The sequence below is a fragment of the Mustela lutreola genome, chromosome 13 (assembly GCF_030435805.1).
Source record: "Mustela lutreola isolate mMusLut2 chromosome 13, mMusLut2.pri, whole genome shotgun sequence".
NCBI lineage: Eukaryota > Metazoa > Chordata > Mammalia > Carnivora > Mustelidae > Mustela > Mustela lutreola.
The window spans coordinates 78,879,640-78,899,162 of NC_081302.1; the positions used below are offsets into that span (position 1 = coordinate 78,879,640).

Genomic DNA, 19,523 nt, shown 5'->3' on the forward strand with positions numbered 1-19,523 from the left:
TATATTAAAAGCCACTAATGTTTTCAAGTTAACCTCCTTCTATAAAAATTTAAAATTAAATTTTTTTATATTCAACTATATAAATAGGTCACTTACTAGAAAGGTTGTAATTATATATTGTTACTCTTAAAAAAGCATTTTATGTCCATTATATACAAAATAATACTGGCAATTAGTCTATTCTGTTTCAAGTACATTGCTTGGCCGTATTCATGTCTGCATAAGTCAGTTATGTAACAAGAGAACAATTAATATCTGTGAGGCTATTTTAGAGAATTTTAGTGCTTATGTAAACTGTTGGCTGCTTCTTCATATGACTTGAGTCATTTATAAGAAATGTAGGCAAATTTATATTATTGATATAAATTATTTCTGTATTATTTCTATTTCTATTTAATAATGATTACTCAGTTATTGAGTAATACATACTTATATATTATTATTTATATTGTTTTACATAGTAAGCAAATATATTATTAAACATAAGAACCAAAGAAAATAGACTAAGATTATGAGGTGAACCATGTAACATTATTTTTTTTTAATTTTATTATTTATTTGAGAGAGAAAGAGAGAAAGTGAGAGAGCACAAGTAGAGGAGATGGGCAGAGGGAGGAGGAGGGAGAAGCAGAATTCCTGCTGAGCAGGGAGCCCGATGCAGGGCTCCATCCCAGAATCCCAGGATCATAACCAGAACTGAAGGCAGAACCTTAACCCACTGAGCCACTCAGGTGCCCCAACGAAACACTATTAATATGGCAACTGATCTTTGTACATCAGGGCTTTTCTCAATGTGGCCAAAAGAAAATAGAAAAAATTTGGATAAGACATCTGTCCTCCATAAGACTTACTTCAAATTTCTATCATTCTGAAAAATCATCTCACTGTTAAACTAATTGACTTTAAAACAAATGTGTTCATTTTAACTGCTGTAATGAATTGATACTAAAAAAAGTTCTTTTTTACTTTTTTGTATTTTCATATATATATGAAAAAAGTATGTATATATATATGTATATATACATATGTATATATTTAACCTAACGTTTGAAGAATGGGAGTCTATGGCTTTCGAATAGCATGGCAATCACGTATTTTACAGCATTGGGTCATGCATCTCTCTTGCTTAAGCACTTTCCATGGCTCCTGGTGGCTGAAATCCTGACCCTGTATCCTTACCTGGCCCCTTGGGTGACTTAGCCCCGTACTTTGTAAGCATCAGCCTGATCACCAACTCTTCCTGCCGTCTGTGATGCATCCTCCCCAGATCTTTGTTGGGTTAGGTCTCTAAGTGTTGTCCTGAGAGGCTTTCCTGACACACAAACCCATTCATTCCTCCACGACAAACCTCTGTTCCATGTTCCTCATAGTGGTCATCACTGATTCTCTTATTTACTTGCTGGTTTGTTCGCTGTTGCCTTCACTGGTATGTGAGCTCGAACACGGCGGGGACCCATCTTTTTCATCCCATGCCACACCCTGGCCTGGCACCTCCTCGGTTTTCAGTAAATATCTGTTGCATGATGAGTAAATGACTTGTCCGTATTAAGCCAAACACTGATTCTATTTGCTATGAAGCCAACATGTTTACTCATTAGCAAGTGTGAATTCCCAATTACCACCTCCTGAGGTGCCTTGAGCCAATCCTAATTGCTAGGGCAAGAGAATAAACACTGAATAACCACATTATCACTGCCTTGTTAGAAAGGGAAGACGTAATTGCAACTCACTGAATGGCTAAACCACCAACACTGTAAGATAAGTAGTCATTCCTGTGTCCTGGCCTGTGGATGAATTTCCTCTTTTGTGCACTTGAGAGACACATTAATTTTCTTCTTCTGCTCTTATTAATAGAGAGATTTCTCCCAAAGTTCAACAAATCCATGCTAAATGCAGCAATTCCTGCCATAACGATCATCTCTGAGTGATAGTTTTTACAAATTCTCTGAGTTCTCGACGACAAGGTCAATGATGTCCTATTCACCTGCAGCCAAATGGCCCGTAACTGGCTTTCCAAGTGCCAGGCACAGAGATGGCAACCACTGCCCCTTGCCACAAACCCACCCCTGGCACCTGGGTGTGTGTGCTCTTATCAGCGCTATGTACAAAAACACACCCAAAATAAACAAAAAGGTCCAGCACTGCCTCTCAAGTTCTTTTCACCTCAGAGTCTAATACATCCAAGGGATTCCATAATTCTCTTAAAGGCACTACAGAAGCAAATTTGCACCTGTACTTTTGGGGTGCTAGGGGGTCTACCCTTCTTTCCTCAGCCTCCCTAAGGATTTAGGAACGGCCCATTGAGAAATGAGCAGAGGAATCTGGGTTCCTGGATTATGTTTAAATTGTAACTGGATTTCAGAGTGGATGTTCCTGGCCATCCCTTTTCTGCTGGCTGGAATGCTTCACCATCACAGCTGGAGGCAGGGAGGAAAAGGGAGTCACACTAAAAAGCAGACACTCACTGATAATGAAGTAGAAAGGCGATTAGCTAAGATCTTCTCAAAACCTCCCGAAGAACTAATCTCTGCTTGGAATGTGAAATATCGCTATTCAAATGATAAGACCTACACGGTGAAAAAATATTATTGAAAAACTTACCTCTGCATGTTTTTATTGTTGTTCAAATGGGTTAAATAAAACTGACTTCCCCCCAAAAAAGGGGAGGGCATTAGAATATTTCATACTGCTTTACAAGGCACGAGACGAGCTATCAGCATTCGTGACTGGCATTAGCCTCTCAAGTAAAAATAATTTTCGAAAAGGGGCCTGTCAGCCAATAGAGAGAGCTGACATTCAACTAACCTAAGCCCTGATGGGCAAAATAAATGGGCCTAGGTCATCCTGGATACAGAGTCTAAGGACATGTTACGAGCACGCCAAGACCTGACACTGACCTGCCTCCACGCCCATCAGCTCACTTCCCCGAAGCGAGTCAGACCACGGTTTCTTCATCCTCTCCCAGAGACTGAATAAACATTCGGCAATCCTTTCATTACAGCAACGGCCAGTGGCTCGGCTCCTGGGATGTGGAGCACAGCTAATGAGCCACTCAAAGGGGAAACAAGAAGTCCTTTACTTGCTTCGTAACATAGGACAAAAGGTATTTATAAAAGTTTTCTTAAATTATTAAACAACAACAACAATCCCAAAGGCACTCAGGATTTACCATCCGTAAAATAACAGAGACCCAATTATTCTCCGTTGACACAGGAGGCTTAGGCATTAGGTAAATGCTAATTAGGTGTTTTACTTCCCTAGGAGTTGATTTTCCTCATCCTCTCTCTTTCCTGTGCCCAGGATGCAAACAGTCACCAGAAATCCCCATTTGGGTAATCCAGTGAGCCTTTCTGTAATTTCCTGCGCCGTTTACTCCCTTTGTTCTACTAATGCGTTTCCTCACCTGTTCTGAGTATTTGTCAGCAAGGCGCAAGTTTCCCTGGGCTTGCGTGAGGGTGCGGTGGACTCTCCCACTGTTCTCAGAACCTCGCCCTGTAGTCTCTACCACCATCGCTGCGCCGTGTTCTTCTCTACGTGGGATTAAATCCACTTAATTAGTTTCTCTCATAGACCATCCTAGTCTCCATTAAGGTGCTTCTGGCTGGAAATCATCTTCCCCAATAAGGCTTTTCTTTTCTGAGTCCTATCAAAGCAGCTGAGCGCCTCCGTGGACTCCTTTGTATTTGCCCCAAAGTTGACAGACTGTTTGACTTCCGTATTCCTGGGGGGTGGGGGGAGTCTCCAGGTTCTCTCTACATTTAGGGGTGGATAAGGTACCAATGTTCAACTATTATTTTCTAGTTTCCTTGGAGTTCTGCAATCAACGTTATCAAAGTGGCAGGTTTTGACCTTTTCCTGAAGCTTCCAATCAGATTCCTGCTTTTAGGAAACTACCCCTCCTGGTCTTTCTGGAGGCTCCACTGCTTTCCACACAGGCTAACTGAGATGCAATTGGAAATGCAAGCACTTGGGGAGCTCTCAATGCCCTGGCTTTGTTGAAGGAAGCCTGGAGTCAGGAATGAGGGTCTGGCCTCTGATTTTGCTTGTGTGATGCTAGGGGGAGAAGTGAGCCCACCTCCTTGAGGCTGAGCCCCCTTTTCTGAGGGCTCATTCTGTGAATGAGCAAACTCATTCACAACATGTGGTGATAATCATTGTGAGAAAAAGAAAATGGGCATAACTCCTGTTAAGCCCATGGCATTAAAAACAAGGAAGAGAGCTCAAAACAAGGAAGAGGGGGGTCCACCTTGAGATTAAAAAAAATTTAAAAACACAGCGACCAGAGGTTACATGTGGCCCTTGCCTCGATCCTCACACAGACCTAAAAAATCCCTAACAAGAGAACCCAGAAAATCTGTTTACAGACTGGGTGTCAACGGATACCAAGGAATTGTTGTTAATTTTTTAGATGTGATAATAGGCACTGCAGTTACAGCGTCTATATGTAGTAGCATAATATATATTAACAGATAATCCATGTTAAAATGTAGGATGTGAGATTTAGAGCAATATCCTGAAGTATGTGAGGGTGAGATGTGAGGCTGAGGATTTGCTTTGTAAGCGTCAGCGAAACCCAAACAGGGCCGAACGAGAGCTAGATGACGCGGTTGTGGCAAAATCTGCGCCCCGAGGATACCGTTCTTTGTATTAGATGCCCTACTGTTGTGTATGTTGAATATCTGAATAACTGAAAAAACTTTCAAAATGAATAAAGACAGGCCAGGGAGACATTATCCTAGTGGTGAGAAGTCGGACAACTCAGTCCCGTCGGAGAGGGGTCTGGAGGTGGAAGCGTATGTCCTCAGGACTGCAGGTCCCCCCAGCACAAGGGTCTGCCTCATTTGTTCCTGAGCACCCAGAGCACGACCCAGTACGGACACTGTCGTCTAAAACCAGCCAACAGAGAAGGGCCAAGAGGGAGCACCAGAAAAGCATGAGCAAGCTTGGGGAGGGGCAGCTTGGGAGGCAGGGGAGGCGGAGGCCAGTAGAGGGAGAGGAGGACATGTCTGTGTGGCCCCAGTCTGCCCTCAGTTGGGCCGCTAACAGGAAAGGTTCTAGGCCAGGAAGTGGCAGGCGTAGGGTCGTGCTTTGGAAACAGGCTCGGCCGTGTGGAGGGTGGAGCGAGGCACCACAGCAGGGGGCCAGTCAGGGGGACAGCAGGGCAAAGAAGCCACGGACCCCAGGAACGGTGCCGGTCCGGGGGCTGCAAAGATGGCCTGTTTCAGCGTCCTGGCCCCCTGCTGTACATGGCAGCAGAAAGGGGACAGGATGATGCAGAAAAGGTGTCTGAGGTACTGTGGCAACTTGTCACTGATTGGGGGGGGGCGTGGGTGGGAAACTCCAAAGGAAGGCCTGGGCCTCGAGAGAAGATGGCCAGCTCGGCCCGAGGTGTGCTGCGTACAGACAGTCTGGGTGTGGGACACAGCTGGCTGGGAACATGCTTTTCTTTGCAAGGTGGACTTCGTGAATGCCGGAATCCAAGGCTGACTTGGGCAACTGTCAGGATTGCGAACTCTCCCCCATGCTCCTGACCCCACATTCACTGTGGCTTCTTCAAGCTGCTCTGGTTTGCCTGGGACTGGGCTGGATCCATGCTCTTTGCCCCAGCCAAGGGGGGCATACCCTGATGAGGTGACCCAGTGTGTGTGCTGTACGTATGCTCTAAGGGCACTGGGGAAAACCCACATGTGTTAGAAGCTGAAACTTGGTATTCAGCTTCCATGTTATGGGACAACTTGGGGGTTACTACTGCCCGAACGTCTCCATCTGCTACAGATTTAATATGTACACTTTCCCTTAAAACTCCAAGTCACTTGATGATGAGAAAGCTGAAGTTCAGAGAAGGTAATAACCCAACGAAGGTCACACAGCTGAGTGAGTGGCGGGGCTCAGAGAGCCCTGCTCAGGTCTGTCTCAACGCCCTGTGCTCTTTCCTCCGCTTCATGACACAGTGATGGAAAAAATGCAGCTGGAAGTGAAATAGATCTTAACCAGGTGTTGGAAGCAGACATTTGCCACCTGGCCTGGAGAAGTTTGCTAAAATGATGCCATAATTTCCTATCATTTTAGCTAATAAAAAACTAATAGATACTTTAGGGAGAAGAAGGGTGGAAAGGGGAAACAAAGGGAAGACAGAGAGACACGAGCTGACAACAGTCCACACTAGAAGGAAAAACTATTCCTTCTGAACTGATACAAAGTCTACATTGAGGAAATAAGATATCATCAAGCTGGTGTATCTCCTACTTTGAGGGTTGCTTGCATTTATCTTTGACTGAGCAATTAAACAGTTTTGACCCGGGAGGTGTGACAACACCAAAAAGTTTTTAAACGTTATATTATTTTATTTATTTTTAACATTTTATCTACTTATTTGTCAGAGAGAGAGGGAGAACGTGAGCAAGAGAGCTTACAAGGAGGGGAACAGTGAGCAGAGGGAGAAGCAGGCTCCTTGCTGAGTGGGGAGCCTGATTCGGGGCTCCATCCCAGGACCTTGGGATCATGACCTAAACCCAAGGCAAATGCTTAACCAACTGAGCCACCCAGGCATCCCTAAACATTATTTTAAAGATCAAAGGATCTCTGTTTAAAGCTCAAAGCATAGTGGCTACTCACCTCAAAATGTACTGGGGAATTTTTTAAAAAAATTTAATTGGTTTTTAAAAGAGCACCAGGTGAGTGCCGCCTGGAATGGAGGAATGATCTTTGGTGTGTTTGAAAATGGTGCTGATATGTTTCAGGCTCTGGCTTCTATTTTTCCCCTGATAACACTCCATTAGGATTCCCAGATGGCTGGCTTGGACCCGTGCCCCGCCTATCTGCACAGCGGTAGCCTTGATGACACAGGCGCTGCGTGAGCCCAGGCTGTGGCACCCAGACACGGGAGTGAATCAAGTTTCCCTCCTGAATCCCCAAGAGGCAGACAGGCTGTCTAGATTACCCTGTGTGTGCCGGCTGGGCCCTGGGGTCACAGAGCCCATGTATCAACATTCATGAGGACATAAAACCAAGTAAGAGATTCAGTGATCACTCACTATAAGGCAAAGACCAGTCACCCGGCTACCTTTACTCAGGGCACAGAGTAAACCATACTCCGGGGAGGCACTTAAGTGAAAGAGAATCCCACTGCCTTGCTGGTGAAAGCCAAGGGTAGCAACCAGAACTCCTTGACCTTGAAACTGGAGAAAAATCAGCCGGGACCTACCCTCCCCCGTCCACTCCAACAACTGTGGTGAACAGAAAGAAGTTCTAAAACAAAACAAGGGTCTTCTTGTGGTTTATTTGGATTAAGTATAACTAGAAAACGCAATGTTTTCATCAAATATATTCACCTTGCTTCCTGACTGCTGTCATACCCAGAATACCCAAATATCCTCTACTTTGCCCTGAGGAAGAAAAACAATTTAAAGGGGGAAAATTTAGTTTGTCAACCTTACATGACATCCTGGACATTTAAAAAAATTATATTTATAAAGGTAAGTGGCCACCAGTAGATTTTCTTCCACCAGAGGAACAATACAGTCACATGAGTTACACTTTAGGAATAAAGAAGGAGAGGGAGAAAATACTACCAAAACATTGAAAGAAAGAATTCTTTCCTTAGCTCATTTTTTGAGACATGTGCAAGGTACTGACATGCATGATAGATTCTATTCTACACACAGGACAGGAGGGATATCTCTTGGTCAAGTTTTTTGGGGAAGATGGCTTGGGGAAAGGTATTCTGAACAATACAAATATTAACAAGTGTCTAGTGTTTGTGAGGTACACAGACAATACACCAAGAAAAAGGTTTCATCAGGAAAAAAACAAAATAAAAGACAAAATGAAAACATTTCTATTTTCCACCTGAAGCATTTTCTTTTTTCCCTGTCCTTTCTCGATATCTCAGTCATAGATCTCATTTTTTCTCCTTATCAGCTTTTATTCTCTAAGTCATGAGTACAGGCTTAATTGTGCATAAATGACACATGTTCATTTTGGAAGACAAAATTTACTAATGCAAAAGTGCAGGAGTGTGCTAATGAAATTTTCATGTTTATCAAAATAATAGAAGAGTTTGGGGCTTTGACAAGATCAATAAAATGGTAAGTTGAAGTATTTTATTGCATGGATAAAGGGCATAGGGGAACACTTAGAATTCCTAGCTACCGTCAAAATTGTAATTGCAAATTTGGCATGAAAGGACCTTTTTTTTTTTTTTTTTAAGATTAATGCATAAAAATTTTTGTTCTATATTCTTATGAGTACATTCCTGAGAAAAACTGCTCTAATATTTGCCGGTGACTTGGACCTAGGTTTTATGACTTGGCAGAGTGTACTGAAGGGGCCTTAAGGAAAGCTTTCAGCATTGAGCTGCATAGCTGTCCGGTGGTTAGGGATGTCGAGGACACCTGGCGAACAGAGGCCCTGGAAGGCAGGGTCGGTGGGAGGACCAGCTCCCAGCCTTACTCATCTTTGTATGGGGAGGCAATGCTAATGTCCCATGCATCTGTCCATCTGTGATCCTGTTAGCTCTGTTCTGAAGCTGTGAAGTAAGTGGTCCCCTCATGACAGGCTGAGTGGCCGCTGGCCTCTCAGCAGCGCTCCATGGCTACTCTTAACGTGGGCCTACTCCACGGGCTCCAGCTGCCCTGCACAGAGAATGCGGGCTCACCTTCCTCTCCTCCTCACCAGCTCACTGGGCTTTTGCAGTGCCAGTCAGCCAACAAATATTTACAGAGTGTTTACTATGCACCAGCCTAAAAGCAACAGAGAGACGCATGAGCCTACTGAAATATTAGATGGCGGTGGGATTAAGGAATGGAACGTGTCAGGAGAGAGAGAAGTACTCAGGCTCACTCCAGGAGGGTGTCTCTAAATCATTAAAAGGAGGAAGGGAGCTGAAGGAACCTCCCCGCCCACCCCAGGCCCTGGGCTTACCCTCCCCCACCCCTCCAGGTACCAGAGCCGCCCAGGAATCCAGGCAGGTGTGAAAGAAGCAAACAAAGGTGATAAACGAACAGTTGTGAGGCCAAGCAGGACAAAATCAGAGGAGCCGGTCCCACTATCTAGTTTGCAAAGGACCACCCAGAAAATCTGGGAGCAATTAGGAGGGAGAAAAAAACAAACAGTGGTGGTGGTGGTGGTGGCTGGGCCCTCCGAAGCTGATGGGAGGCAGCGATCACACAAGTGAGGCAGGACACTGGGACTAGAGGAGCCCCAGTCAGGAGGTGGGGGCGGGGCACACTCACGTTTCATGCGCCCTGGGTACAACTACAAGGTTGCAAAATTGACAAAGCGATCAGAAAACAGATTTTAAAATGCAGACAGTAAGAGACCACACTTAAGCTGTAATTATCTTCCGAAATTCACTGAAACATTGAAAAGTGAGTTGTGAACAGGATATGTGAGTTTTAAAAATTCCATTCTTTTTATTAACAGTGAGGAGGGCTCATACACCACCCCCCACCCCCCCACCCCCCACCAAAGTGAAGGCTAGCAGCTGACACTCTGCATTCCAGCCCCGGCCTCACTTCCCCCACATACTACTCTTTTGCTGCGGATGAAGAGACCATCCCACTGTAGGAAATAGCTTGTCCAAGGTCACATGGCTAAGCAGCTGAGCCAGAACTGAAACACGGGCTCCAGATCCCTTGGGGTGAATTGCACCAGGGCACACAATCCCACCGGGCACCCCCCCACCCACAGGCTGCTCCCTCTGACGGAAATACGCACTCATCACTTCCGTCTGCTCACCTCCTCCAAGCCCTGTTTTCCATCCCGTCCCCCATGCGAAGACCTTCACCTCTCAAGCCAGATGGCCTCCCAGTTTGCTGCCTCCTCTCAATACCTCCCTGCTCCCCACCCCATGTCCAGCCTTATAAGCTTGCGGGGCCAGAATCAGACCCTGACCCATATTAGATCAAACATGGCAAAGCGCCTTCCTATGCCATGTGAGGCGCAAGGTTTTCCTGTCCAACGTCGCATAAAAGTTTTAGAATTTGGCTTTGAAATTCTCTTTTGACTTAGAAATTACCCAAGACCTCTCAGCAGCTACTGTGTGTGAGTGAGCATTCTTGAGATCTAAGAGGCCCTGGGAGTGGTTTTCAAAGAAGTCAAAATTGTGTACTTAATAAACCTAAGTGGTTACTAAAATTGATCTGCATTTTGTAGAGTTTTAAGCCTTTATGAATTTCAATTTGAAGAGGTTTCTCCCTATTTTTAGAGCTTATGAACATTTGGGGGGGGGTCAAGAATTTTCTAAGTCCTTGAAAATCTAGTAGGTGCTAAGCACTATGCCTAAAGTATCTAATGGAGAGCGCTGGCCTTGGCCGTGGGCTGCCTGGTGTAATGGTTCTGTACAGACCTGCTTAAGGCCTTGCCGCTGTCCTCATACACTCATGGCTTTCGGTTATTAAAGACAGTGGTTTTTGTCCTGTTGACAGATTATTTTTTAGAGTGACGAGCACAGCTGCCATGTAACGGATGCTAATGGACTCGCTTGTTAAAAAATGCCATAAACAAATACAAAAACCACAACTTCAGCTACGGACTCGACTACCCCTCTCCTAAAACATCTGCAGTAATTTAAAGCAATATTCCTAATACTTCTCAAAATTCAGATTCTCTTATAAAGAAATGCTTTTTGTCTTCATGACTTTGAAAGATGGTATGAATAAACAGAATAAAACAAGACACACAGGAGGGGTCTCTAAAAGTGTTCAACTTGTAGGTTTTTGTTTCCCTGGCAGGTACATACAGACTTCCTCCGAAGCATTTGCAGGACAGCTGTACTCATAATCTTGCAGACATGCCATGTGTTTAAGACAGCGATGCTCAACTGTTCTTGGGTGCAGGTAGACTTTCTTTGGTAGTATATGGGCTTTAACTAAATGCAATCTAATAGCATCATAACAAAAATGATTAATCAAAAGCTTTTCTCATACCCAACTTATGAGGTGGCCGAGGTTCTACCAGAAATAAGGGAAGGGAACGATAACATTTGTCTCTCTGAACTAGCCTGGATGTTCACATGATAGTTTTCTCAACCCAAGCAGAAAATCATAATTCATGAAAAGGAAAACAAAAAGGCCCATGTATACTTGCCATGAACTATATATAACAAGATTGACATGAATAACAGGTGTCATTTGGCACACAAACCTTCATGGTAAATACTCATTCTCTAGTCTAATAACTGGCCCTGGTTTCAAAGGCCTAGTTTTTAAATACTCTTTGGTAATATAACTAAAACAGAACTTGTCCACGTCAGGGTAGTATTGCTACTATTTCTGTTTTCTACATGTGTATTGTTTTACCCGGACCCAATAAAACCCCCCCGCTTTACCTGGGGACAGACTAGATTTCATGTGACCACAGAGAAAATGTAATTTAAATCTCCCTATGATGGTATTCTTAGAGAATAACCAAAACACTTAAAACAGCAGTTCATGCTCACATGGAAAACCGAGAAGAGAAACAGAAAGCCGGGAAGGAAAGGTAGGGAGAAGGGCCGGGAGGACTGGTGCTCCCCACACACTCGGTCGAAGCTGGCCCACCTCTTTCCATTACTGTCCCGAAGCATCGCCTTCCCCATCACTCTGGACTTCGTCTCCAGCTCCTGTACCTCCTCCAGCAATGTTTTTTTGCAGGTGTGCTTGGCCCTGTATCACAAGGGAAAGACAAAAAGCACATGACACATGAAACTTACACAGCTGTAGAGACGGTCGCTCCCTTTGGGGTCATCTCTGGAAGCCCTTTGAGGCTGAGGCTGCGGCTTCGGACATCACGGAATACTCTTACTGTCCCTGCGTATGGCCAGGATTCTACTTTCAGAACCTGGGAAGCATCCCAAGTTTTGAGGAACACACTTGGACCATGAACCTCCTGTTACCCCACATCCCCCAAAGAACACAGCTTGTTGCTGAAAGCCTGAGGATCTGGTTGAGGACCCCCGCCATTCAGACCAAAGATCCAGGCTCACGGATGTTCACGGGTCTATTTCTAAAGCTTTTCACTGCAGGATCTGGGAACCCAGGGGATGCTTTAAATCCTTCCCCAAGTGGATATATGCAGGTCCCTTGGCCCAGGCCCCTGTGATCACAGAGCCCCAGGTGAGCAGTTTGTTCTCTTTTTAGCACGGAAAGATACACGGTCACAGCAGGAATGGGATTTATAATGCTGGAGTTCACGCTCTTCAAGTCAAACTGTGCATCTGAAATTTAGGGTCAACACAAATATCCGGGCACAGCTTTTCCACCCTTCTCTTGCAGAGACTTACCATTAGGGCCCATATTCGTGGGCCCCCAGAGTAAAACAACTGAGGGAGTAAGAAAACAAGCTGGCCTCTTGACCACAGCTGAAACCTCAGCCTGGTTCCATTAGCCTGGTTCCATTACACCCCTTGAACTGTAGGAATAGCTGCCTGCGCCCTTTTTCTGGTTAAATGAAGAATACCTGACAAATGTTCAAATAAGCGACTGATCTAGGGTCTCCCAAAGTTGAGACTGCACACAGAGCTCCTGGTTGGAAAGGATACAGTTGAAGAAAGGCGGTTAGCTTGACACGGGTGTGAGACGGGAAAAGAAAAACTCAAGAAGCAAAAAGGCTCCGAGCTTAGCAATACAGGGCAGTTTTCCTTGTTCCAAAAAGCTTATCAGCCGTTTCAGCGTGAACAGATGTGAAGACCCTGTTAAGGACCAGGACTCAAAAACAGAAGGTGAACAAATGTGGAGCATCTTTGCGAGGGAGCACTGTGGAACGGGAACAGTCGGGAGATGGGAGCTGTTGCGGGAAATCACATACGCCCGCCCACCCTCCACCTTCAAGGGAAGAAAGTCTGTTAAGATAATGCCCAGTCATCCCCTAACACTCCAAATTAATCTATAATGGAGTATTAGTCCGAAGACACCGTATATGCGCCTGCCATTCCTTTCCTCCAAAGTAAACACGAGCACTTGGCCGCACAGGTTTTAACACATAATACCTTAATTACACCAAGCTGAGTCCGGGGACTCAGTAGTGATAACATTCCGCAGTTCAAAGCAGAGGCGGTGGAATTTTAATTTAAACAAGAAATGAGAAAACATTTAACGTTTTGCAGGAGACAGGCAAAAATTTTACACTGTTCCGTATTACTGAATATGCTGTGCCCCCAACTTTCATCTCATGGGCTCATGGGGCTAGAATGGTACCAAGACAACCCGAGTTGCAAGCCACACTCCAGCGGGATTCACCCTGCTGGGTTGATTTCCCAGGCCCCAGAAGGACATGCGTGCCGGTCCTGAGGCTGTGTGTGTGCTCGGTTTCAGGGCCCTCCTCGCTTCACCACTGTCTTCCCCTCATTCCTCTTTCTCCCCACACAGAGCAAGTGGGGCTCCCCAACCTCTGGAACAGCCCTCAGAGTTCTCTTCTGGGCTGGGTGACAAGGGCATCATCAAGAAATAGGCTAAACACGGATTGCATGAAGCACTGGGTGTGGTGCAAAAACAAGGAATACTGTATGCCCAAAAAAAAAGAAAAAGAAAAAGAAAAGAAATAGGCTAGGGACAGGGAGGCTGGGCCCGTGGGTGCAGGGCCCTGGAAATCTATACCTTAGGCCAAGGGAGAGAGAATCTGGCCCACTGCATCGAAGCTGCTGGTGTGGGCTCATTCATAAAATCACCTCAGAAGGAAATGATCACCAGGCACTGCGCATGTTCTCAGTGGATGAAACTCATCTGTGTCCAAGAGTTACTCAACAATTTCATAGTATTTCCACGAGGCGAGCTCCCACAGGCTAGCCTGGAAACTTGATCACTATTTGAGAACACTGGGTGGCGATGCTGGGGACGATTCTGTGAGTCCTTCTCTGTGCGCACTGGGGTAGAAGCAATGTTAGTGGTGCAAAACCACTTTCTCAGCAGCCTCTATCTAATAAAGCCTTAATTAGATAAATGATCCCCCCATCAAAGTCCACCTGTGAAAAGACAGTCTTTGAGCATTAGCCACTGGCATGCAATTTAGGTCTCACCAGGAGCTGGGGTTTGGCTTACTCAGCCACAGCTGTGACCGAGTGGGCCCCATTATCCAGGAGCGGCTTATCCCCAGCGGCCCAGGGCTGCTCCATCTAACCCGCGTCAAGAAACTGACTACAGAAGGGGCAAGGTGGGTGGGGCTGCTTGGCCACTGTCAGAGTGCAAGAGCGTTGGGGAGCTTCCAGGATAACTCCAGGTTAGAAGGGACTTTTAAAATAAGCAGATTGGGGGGCACCTGGGTGGCTCAGTGGATTAGGCCACTGCCTTTGGCTCAGGTCATGATCTCAGGGTCCTGGGATCGAGTCCCGCATCGGGCTCTCTGCTCAGCAGGGAGCCTGCTTCCTCCTCTCTCTCTCTGCCTGCCTCTCCGACTACTTGTGATTTCTCTCTGTCAAATAAATAAATAAAATCTTAAAAAAAAAAAAATAAAATAAGCGGATTGGCTTAGATTTTCATCCCCCTCCCGCCCCGCCCCTGGAAGCTTTTTCTTTTTGACTCTTTTTTTTTGCATGGAAAAGTAGCAAGTCAGAAGGAGACATTAAATTCTAAATGTGGATGAAAATGTAAATACGGTGTGCTTCACATGAACTTATTGTAGGTAGAAAGTTTTTTTTTTTTTACAAAAATATCAAGACTCATTTGTATACAGAAATTTTGTACTACCTTTTATTTCCATTTAACTGCCTATCTGGGATTATAATAAGGAAATGAAGTCATTCTGGAATTGCTGAACATATTGTGAGTTGATGGGTAAAGCATAAGAGATACAGTTAGATAAAAGAAGACTGGTTCCTGTGTTCAGTGGCCTTGAGCTTTATATTATTTTTGTAAAGCAACTAATGAATTTCTCCTAAATGAGAATAAGTACACAGCAGCTTACCTAAGAATGCTGTCATGGGTAAACATTTTGGAAGTGTGTAAGCTAAAGGATATTAAAGTAGTTCTGGGCAATTTAAACTTCATGCTCCTCATAAAAATACTCACTAGCCAGGTATCACATATAATCAATCAATTATTCCAGTAAAAGATGTGTTAGTTTGGTCCCTCATGAAAATTATGGTTGACAGGATAAAAGAGTAGCTACTTTATGGTGTCCAAATCTGACTTAAGATAGTCTAGTAATGGATCTTCAAGCAGAAAGCTGACAGACTTCATGGAAAAAATGACTAAATTACCTCATGCTGAGTTTCTTTCTATTTTTTTTTTTTTTTTCCTGACTCTAAAGAGTCTAGGTCCTAAAATGGCAGAAAGGGACTGGACAAAGTAAGGGGGAAAATGCAGAAAGAGAGCAGCTCACTTTGTTAAGCGCTTCTAGAAAGACACATGAAAACGTGGGCCTGCGGGTCTGCTAGGGATTTAAAAGCTCTTTCAAAGTAGTTAACCACTAAAATTCAAAACAAGACAAGAGGTCTATAAGACTGGTGCAAGGCTGAGAAACAAACTGAGGATTTTCGAGGGGAGAGGGTGGAGGGTTGGGTGAGCCTGGCGGTGGCTATTAAGGAGGGCACGTATTGCATGGAGCACTGGGTGGGGTGCATAAACAATGAAACTTGGAACACTGAAAAAATAAAAAAATTAAAAAAAAAATTGGTCTAAGGCAAGATGAGAAAACGTAACCGTCCCGTGAACTCGGCCCCATGTCGCTGTCATGGCACAGGCCCTTCGTGGCCCCGGGATTCTGGTTCACTTCATTCAAACTCTCCGCGGACGTCCAAGGAGAGCCAGAGCACATCGTGTTTCAATAAAGAGTTGACAGTTGGAACCAAATGAAGGGTGGCTGTGGACAATCAGGTTCATGTTTTTGCTCAGTGTGCAGGAAGGGAAAACAGAACATGTTGTAGGAAGTGGAAGCTCAGAAAGAGAAATCACGGGTCACCTGTGTGGCTCAGTGGGTTAAAGCCTCGGCCTTTGGCTCGGGTCATGATCCCAGAGTCCTGGGATGGAGCCTCACATCGGGCTCTCTGCTTGGCAGGGAGCCTGCTTCCTCCCCGCTCCCCCCCGCCCTCCCCCCCCCCCCCCCCCCCCCCCGCCTGCCTCTCTACCTACTTGTGATCTCTGTCTGTCAAATAAATAAATAAATAAAATCTTTTAAAAAGAAAAAAAGAGAAATCACAGTCCTGGATGGTGGTCTTGGCAGAGGTGAGCAACTCTGAGTCTGCTTCCACCTCCCGGAGAAGCCTCTGAAATTTACTGGACCCAACAACATCTATTTCAGGCTGAGAGTATAATATAAGATAAAACCCGGGCCCCCTGATCTCAGGGAAAATTCCCAGATAAGCTGGCCAGATGCTTGTCTTTGAGGACAGTGGTGACTCTAATTTAGACATTACATGTGTATTAAAAATTAAGCATGTACTTTGGGCAAATACTGCCGGGGAGAGCCAATGTAGTCCATTCTCCCTGGCTTCCCTAAATAAAACCAGACAAAAGTACATTTCTGTAAGTGCCTCCGGAATTGAGTAGGAGTCTTCCCAGCTCAGCCCAAAGCTGCTAGAAAAGCCCACTGCTCTTGGGAAGGGCTCTTCTCTGCGCTTGTCCTGGGCAGGAGGCAGCAGGTAGGACAATGCCCAGGGTCTGCCACTGCTGGCCCCTGACCAGCACCTCCTTCATAGTGCCTGGTCCCTTCTCCTACCTGGCTGGCAAGCTTCTGGCAAAAAGTGACTTCCACTCTTTCCATATGGTGGAGCTGGAAGCAGTGTCCTTGGATTTATCCTTGCTAAAATGTAAATGGTGCTAGTTTTATAGTACTAGGGGAAACCAAAAACAAGTCCTGTTTAAAGGAATAATTTACTTCACTGGTGACTGGTAAGTTTTACTTGGAATGGACTGGAAAAGATCCAGAAGACTGACAGGAGGTAGAGACATCATAATCTGCAACCACTTTTTGAAAGAGTAGAAAGATACTGCTGCTAAAGTCTCACTTGGCAAATACAGAGACTCAGTAAACATTTTTTTTTCAGGATGTTAATCAAGATAGTTGAATTAAAATAGGCTGAGAGTGATTCATAGTCACATTTCTATTCTCAATCGCTATAAATTGTAACGTGATCTGATGTAGCCAGTACCATGTTGGATTTACCTAAAACTAACTTGTCATGTAAAACTGAAGAAATTTAGCAAGGTAATATAGCATGCCACAACTGGGCTATGTGCTACAAGAACAAATAATAGAACTAGCATTTTGTTTCAGTGCATTTATTAGATTAAGAAAACATCTTTCCTGGCTACAATAATTTCATTTTGAAGGAGTCCAATTCAGCTGTTTATAGAATATGGTTCTAGCAGATAAAAGGGAACTATTGGTAAATCAAGGCATTTAGTAAATTAGAATTATTTAATTTTTGCTAATAGTTGCAAAACTTAGTGAAGAGAAAAAAAAAAAAGCACCCCAAATATGTGCTATACAATTCTCTCTCTTCCTCACTCTCTCTGCATTAGGCATCACTGGTTGTCAAGATAATGCCAAAATGAAGACTTTTTCAAAAAACATCCTTAACTGTCAGGCAAGAACAATTCTCATTGAGTGTGGGAGGAAGGGGGGAGATAAAAATGAAATCTGATGTCTTTTCCTGGAAAGTTTGGATTAAAGTCTCAATTCTCTACCTCAAGGCCCCAAAATAATTATGCTTTGCCCAAAGTAAAACCAATCAAGGAGTCTCAATTTTCAGGGAAAGTTGGCAACTGTTTGTAGGAGGAATCAGCCTACCCCAAACAAAAATCAATATTATCTCTTTTGGAGTCTTCCATCTCTTTCTCGTGGATGAAATTAAAATTAACATTATCTTGCAACTTAGTTGCTTAGCTTACCTTGTGCACAAGATATTTTGGAAATAATGTATTCTGGAACATATAAGCAAAAACTGAGCATGAATTATTTCCTACTTAACCTACATTATAATTTCACCTTTGTGATTAATTCTCATAGACCTGTACACTGACACTCAAAATAAATTATATTTGAAGGAGTTCTACTGTGAATTATTGGAGAAATGAAGAATACTTCATTCCAAGTTATTTTCTAATTTGAAATGACTTACATATACACAATTTTCGTTTAAGTCTAGGATTTAAAGCCAGTTTATAATTGTAACTGCTTAGGCATTGATTTTTTTATATAAGGAGAAATGAATTTTGAGTTATGCTTCCTAAACCTGATGGAATGAATCTGTACTTAGAAACCCTACTTTAAAATCATGTACAAGCTTCACACCTATTGACCTTCACACAGCCTGTCTTGGGACTCCTCTTTGTCTATATTCTCCTATCGAGGTGAAGCACAGGTTAAAAGAAAAAAAGAAAACCACAAGAAACCCAAACCCCCAACATCCTTTACATCTGTCGCTGGCAGATAGCAGAAGACCTGTTCCTTTAGAATATCCTACAGCATGAAATATCCTATGGTCAGGTTCATGACAGGTGACTGCAAGGACAGATAAGCAAGATTTAGGGTGACTATGTCACCCTTCACTTACGCTCTCCAGGCTACATCTTCCATTAAACACGCTGTGGGCACCAGAAATAATCCCAGCCAGAAGTGTGCAGAGCTCAGGACCATTGTCGCCTGCAAGAAACAGGAGTGACACGTGTGTTAATACTTGTTCTTTCAAAAGCAGATGTAATTTAACCAATGTGAAACATTCCATGACACAAAAATGACAGAAAGCACTAAATTCAACCACAGTGAAAACATACACCTAAGACGGATGTCAAAGGGACCTTACATAGTGAGCACCTGTTGATCTCCATCAGCTCTTTGCACCTTTTATTTTTAAAAATGTCACTGTCTCCCTCTGTCTATAAAGTGCTTTTATATAGAGGGTCTAGTCAGAATGTTGACATCAAAACCCTCCTTTAGAGAAAGCTAGAGCCAGACTCCTCTATCCGATGAACTTTACTGGGCTCCTCACATCTACTTGGCCTATCTATGAATTCATGTTCCTTCACTGCTCAGTCACTCATGGAAGCAGAACCTTCCTGCAAGACAAGGTGATTCTCAACATCCAGAAGAGGAAAAGGGATGGTTATCGTCTTTGCCCTCAAGGAAACTAAAGTTGTAAGTACACACACACTCTATTGTGTGGTATTATCTACAGATTATCCTTGACTTATGATGGGATCACATCCTAATAAACCCAACATAAACTGAAAATATTCCAAGTCAAAAATGCATTCAATACACCTAAACTACTGGCCATCATATAATTGGGCAAAGCCATCTATTACAAGATAGGCTTTTTGCTGGGGCCCCTGGACAGCTCAGTCAGTCAAGCATCTGCCTTTGGCTCAGGTCATGAACTCAGTGTCCTGACCCATGTCGGGCTCAGCAGGGTGTCTGCTTCTCCCTCTCCCTCTGCTGTTCTCCCTGCTCATTCTCTCTCAGATAAATAAATAAAATCTTTTTTTTTTAAATAGTCTTTTGCCCATTTTATAATATAGTACTGATGTGGAAGACTGCACAGAGGTTCCTCAAAAAATTAAAAATAGAAATACCATCCTGATCCAGTAATTTCACTACTGGGTATTTAC

The 19,523-nt window shown here is 44.1% G+C and overlaps 1 protein-coding gene and 1 long non-coding RNA gene across 4 annotated transcripts in view; one reads left to right on the forward strand and one right to left on the reverse strand.

Annotated features, from left to right (window-relative positions):
- Positions 1-19,523, reverse strand: part of ATP8A2 (ATPase phospholipid transporting 8A2) — a 608,051-nt gene that overhangs the window by 37,914 nt on the left and 550,614 nt on the right. The window contains exons 34-35 of the mRNA XM_059144204.1: positions 18,470-18,558; positions 11,541-11,645 (exon numbers count right to left, since the gene is read on the reverse strand). Of these exons, the coding sequence (XP_059000187.1) occupies positions 11,541-11,645; positions 18,470-18,558 (194 nt within the window). The remainder of the gene's footprint in view (positions 1-11,540; positions 11,646-18,469; positions 18,559-19,523) is intronic.
- Positions 2,825-19,523, forward strand: part of LOC131813751 (uncharacterized) — a 40,512-nt gene continuing 23,813 nt past the window's right edge. For all 3 annotated transcript variants that reach the window (XR_009346949.1, XR_009346950.1, XR_009346951.1), the window contains exon 1: positions 2,825-3,103. This is a non-coding gene — a long non-coding RNA (uncharacterized LOC131813751). The remainder of the gene's footprint in view (positions 3,104-19,523) is intronic.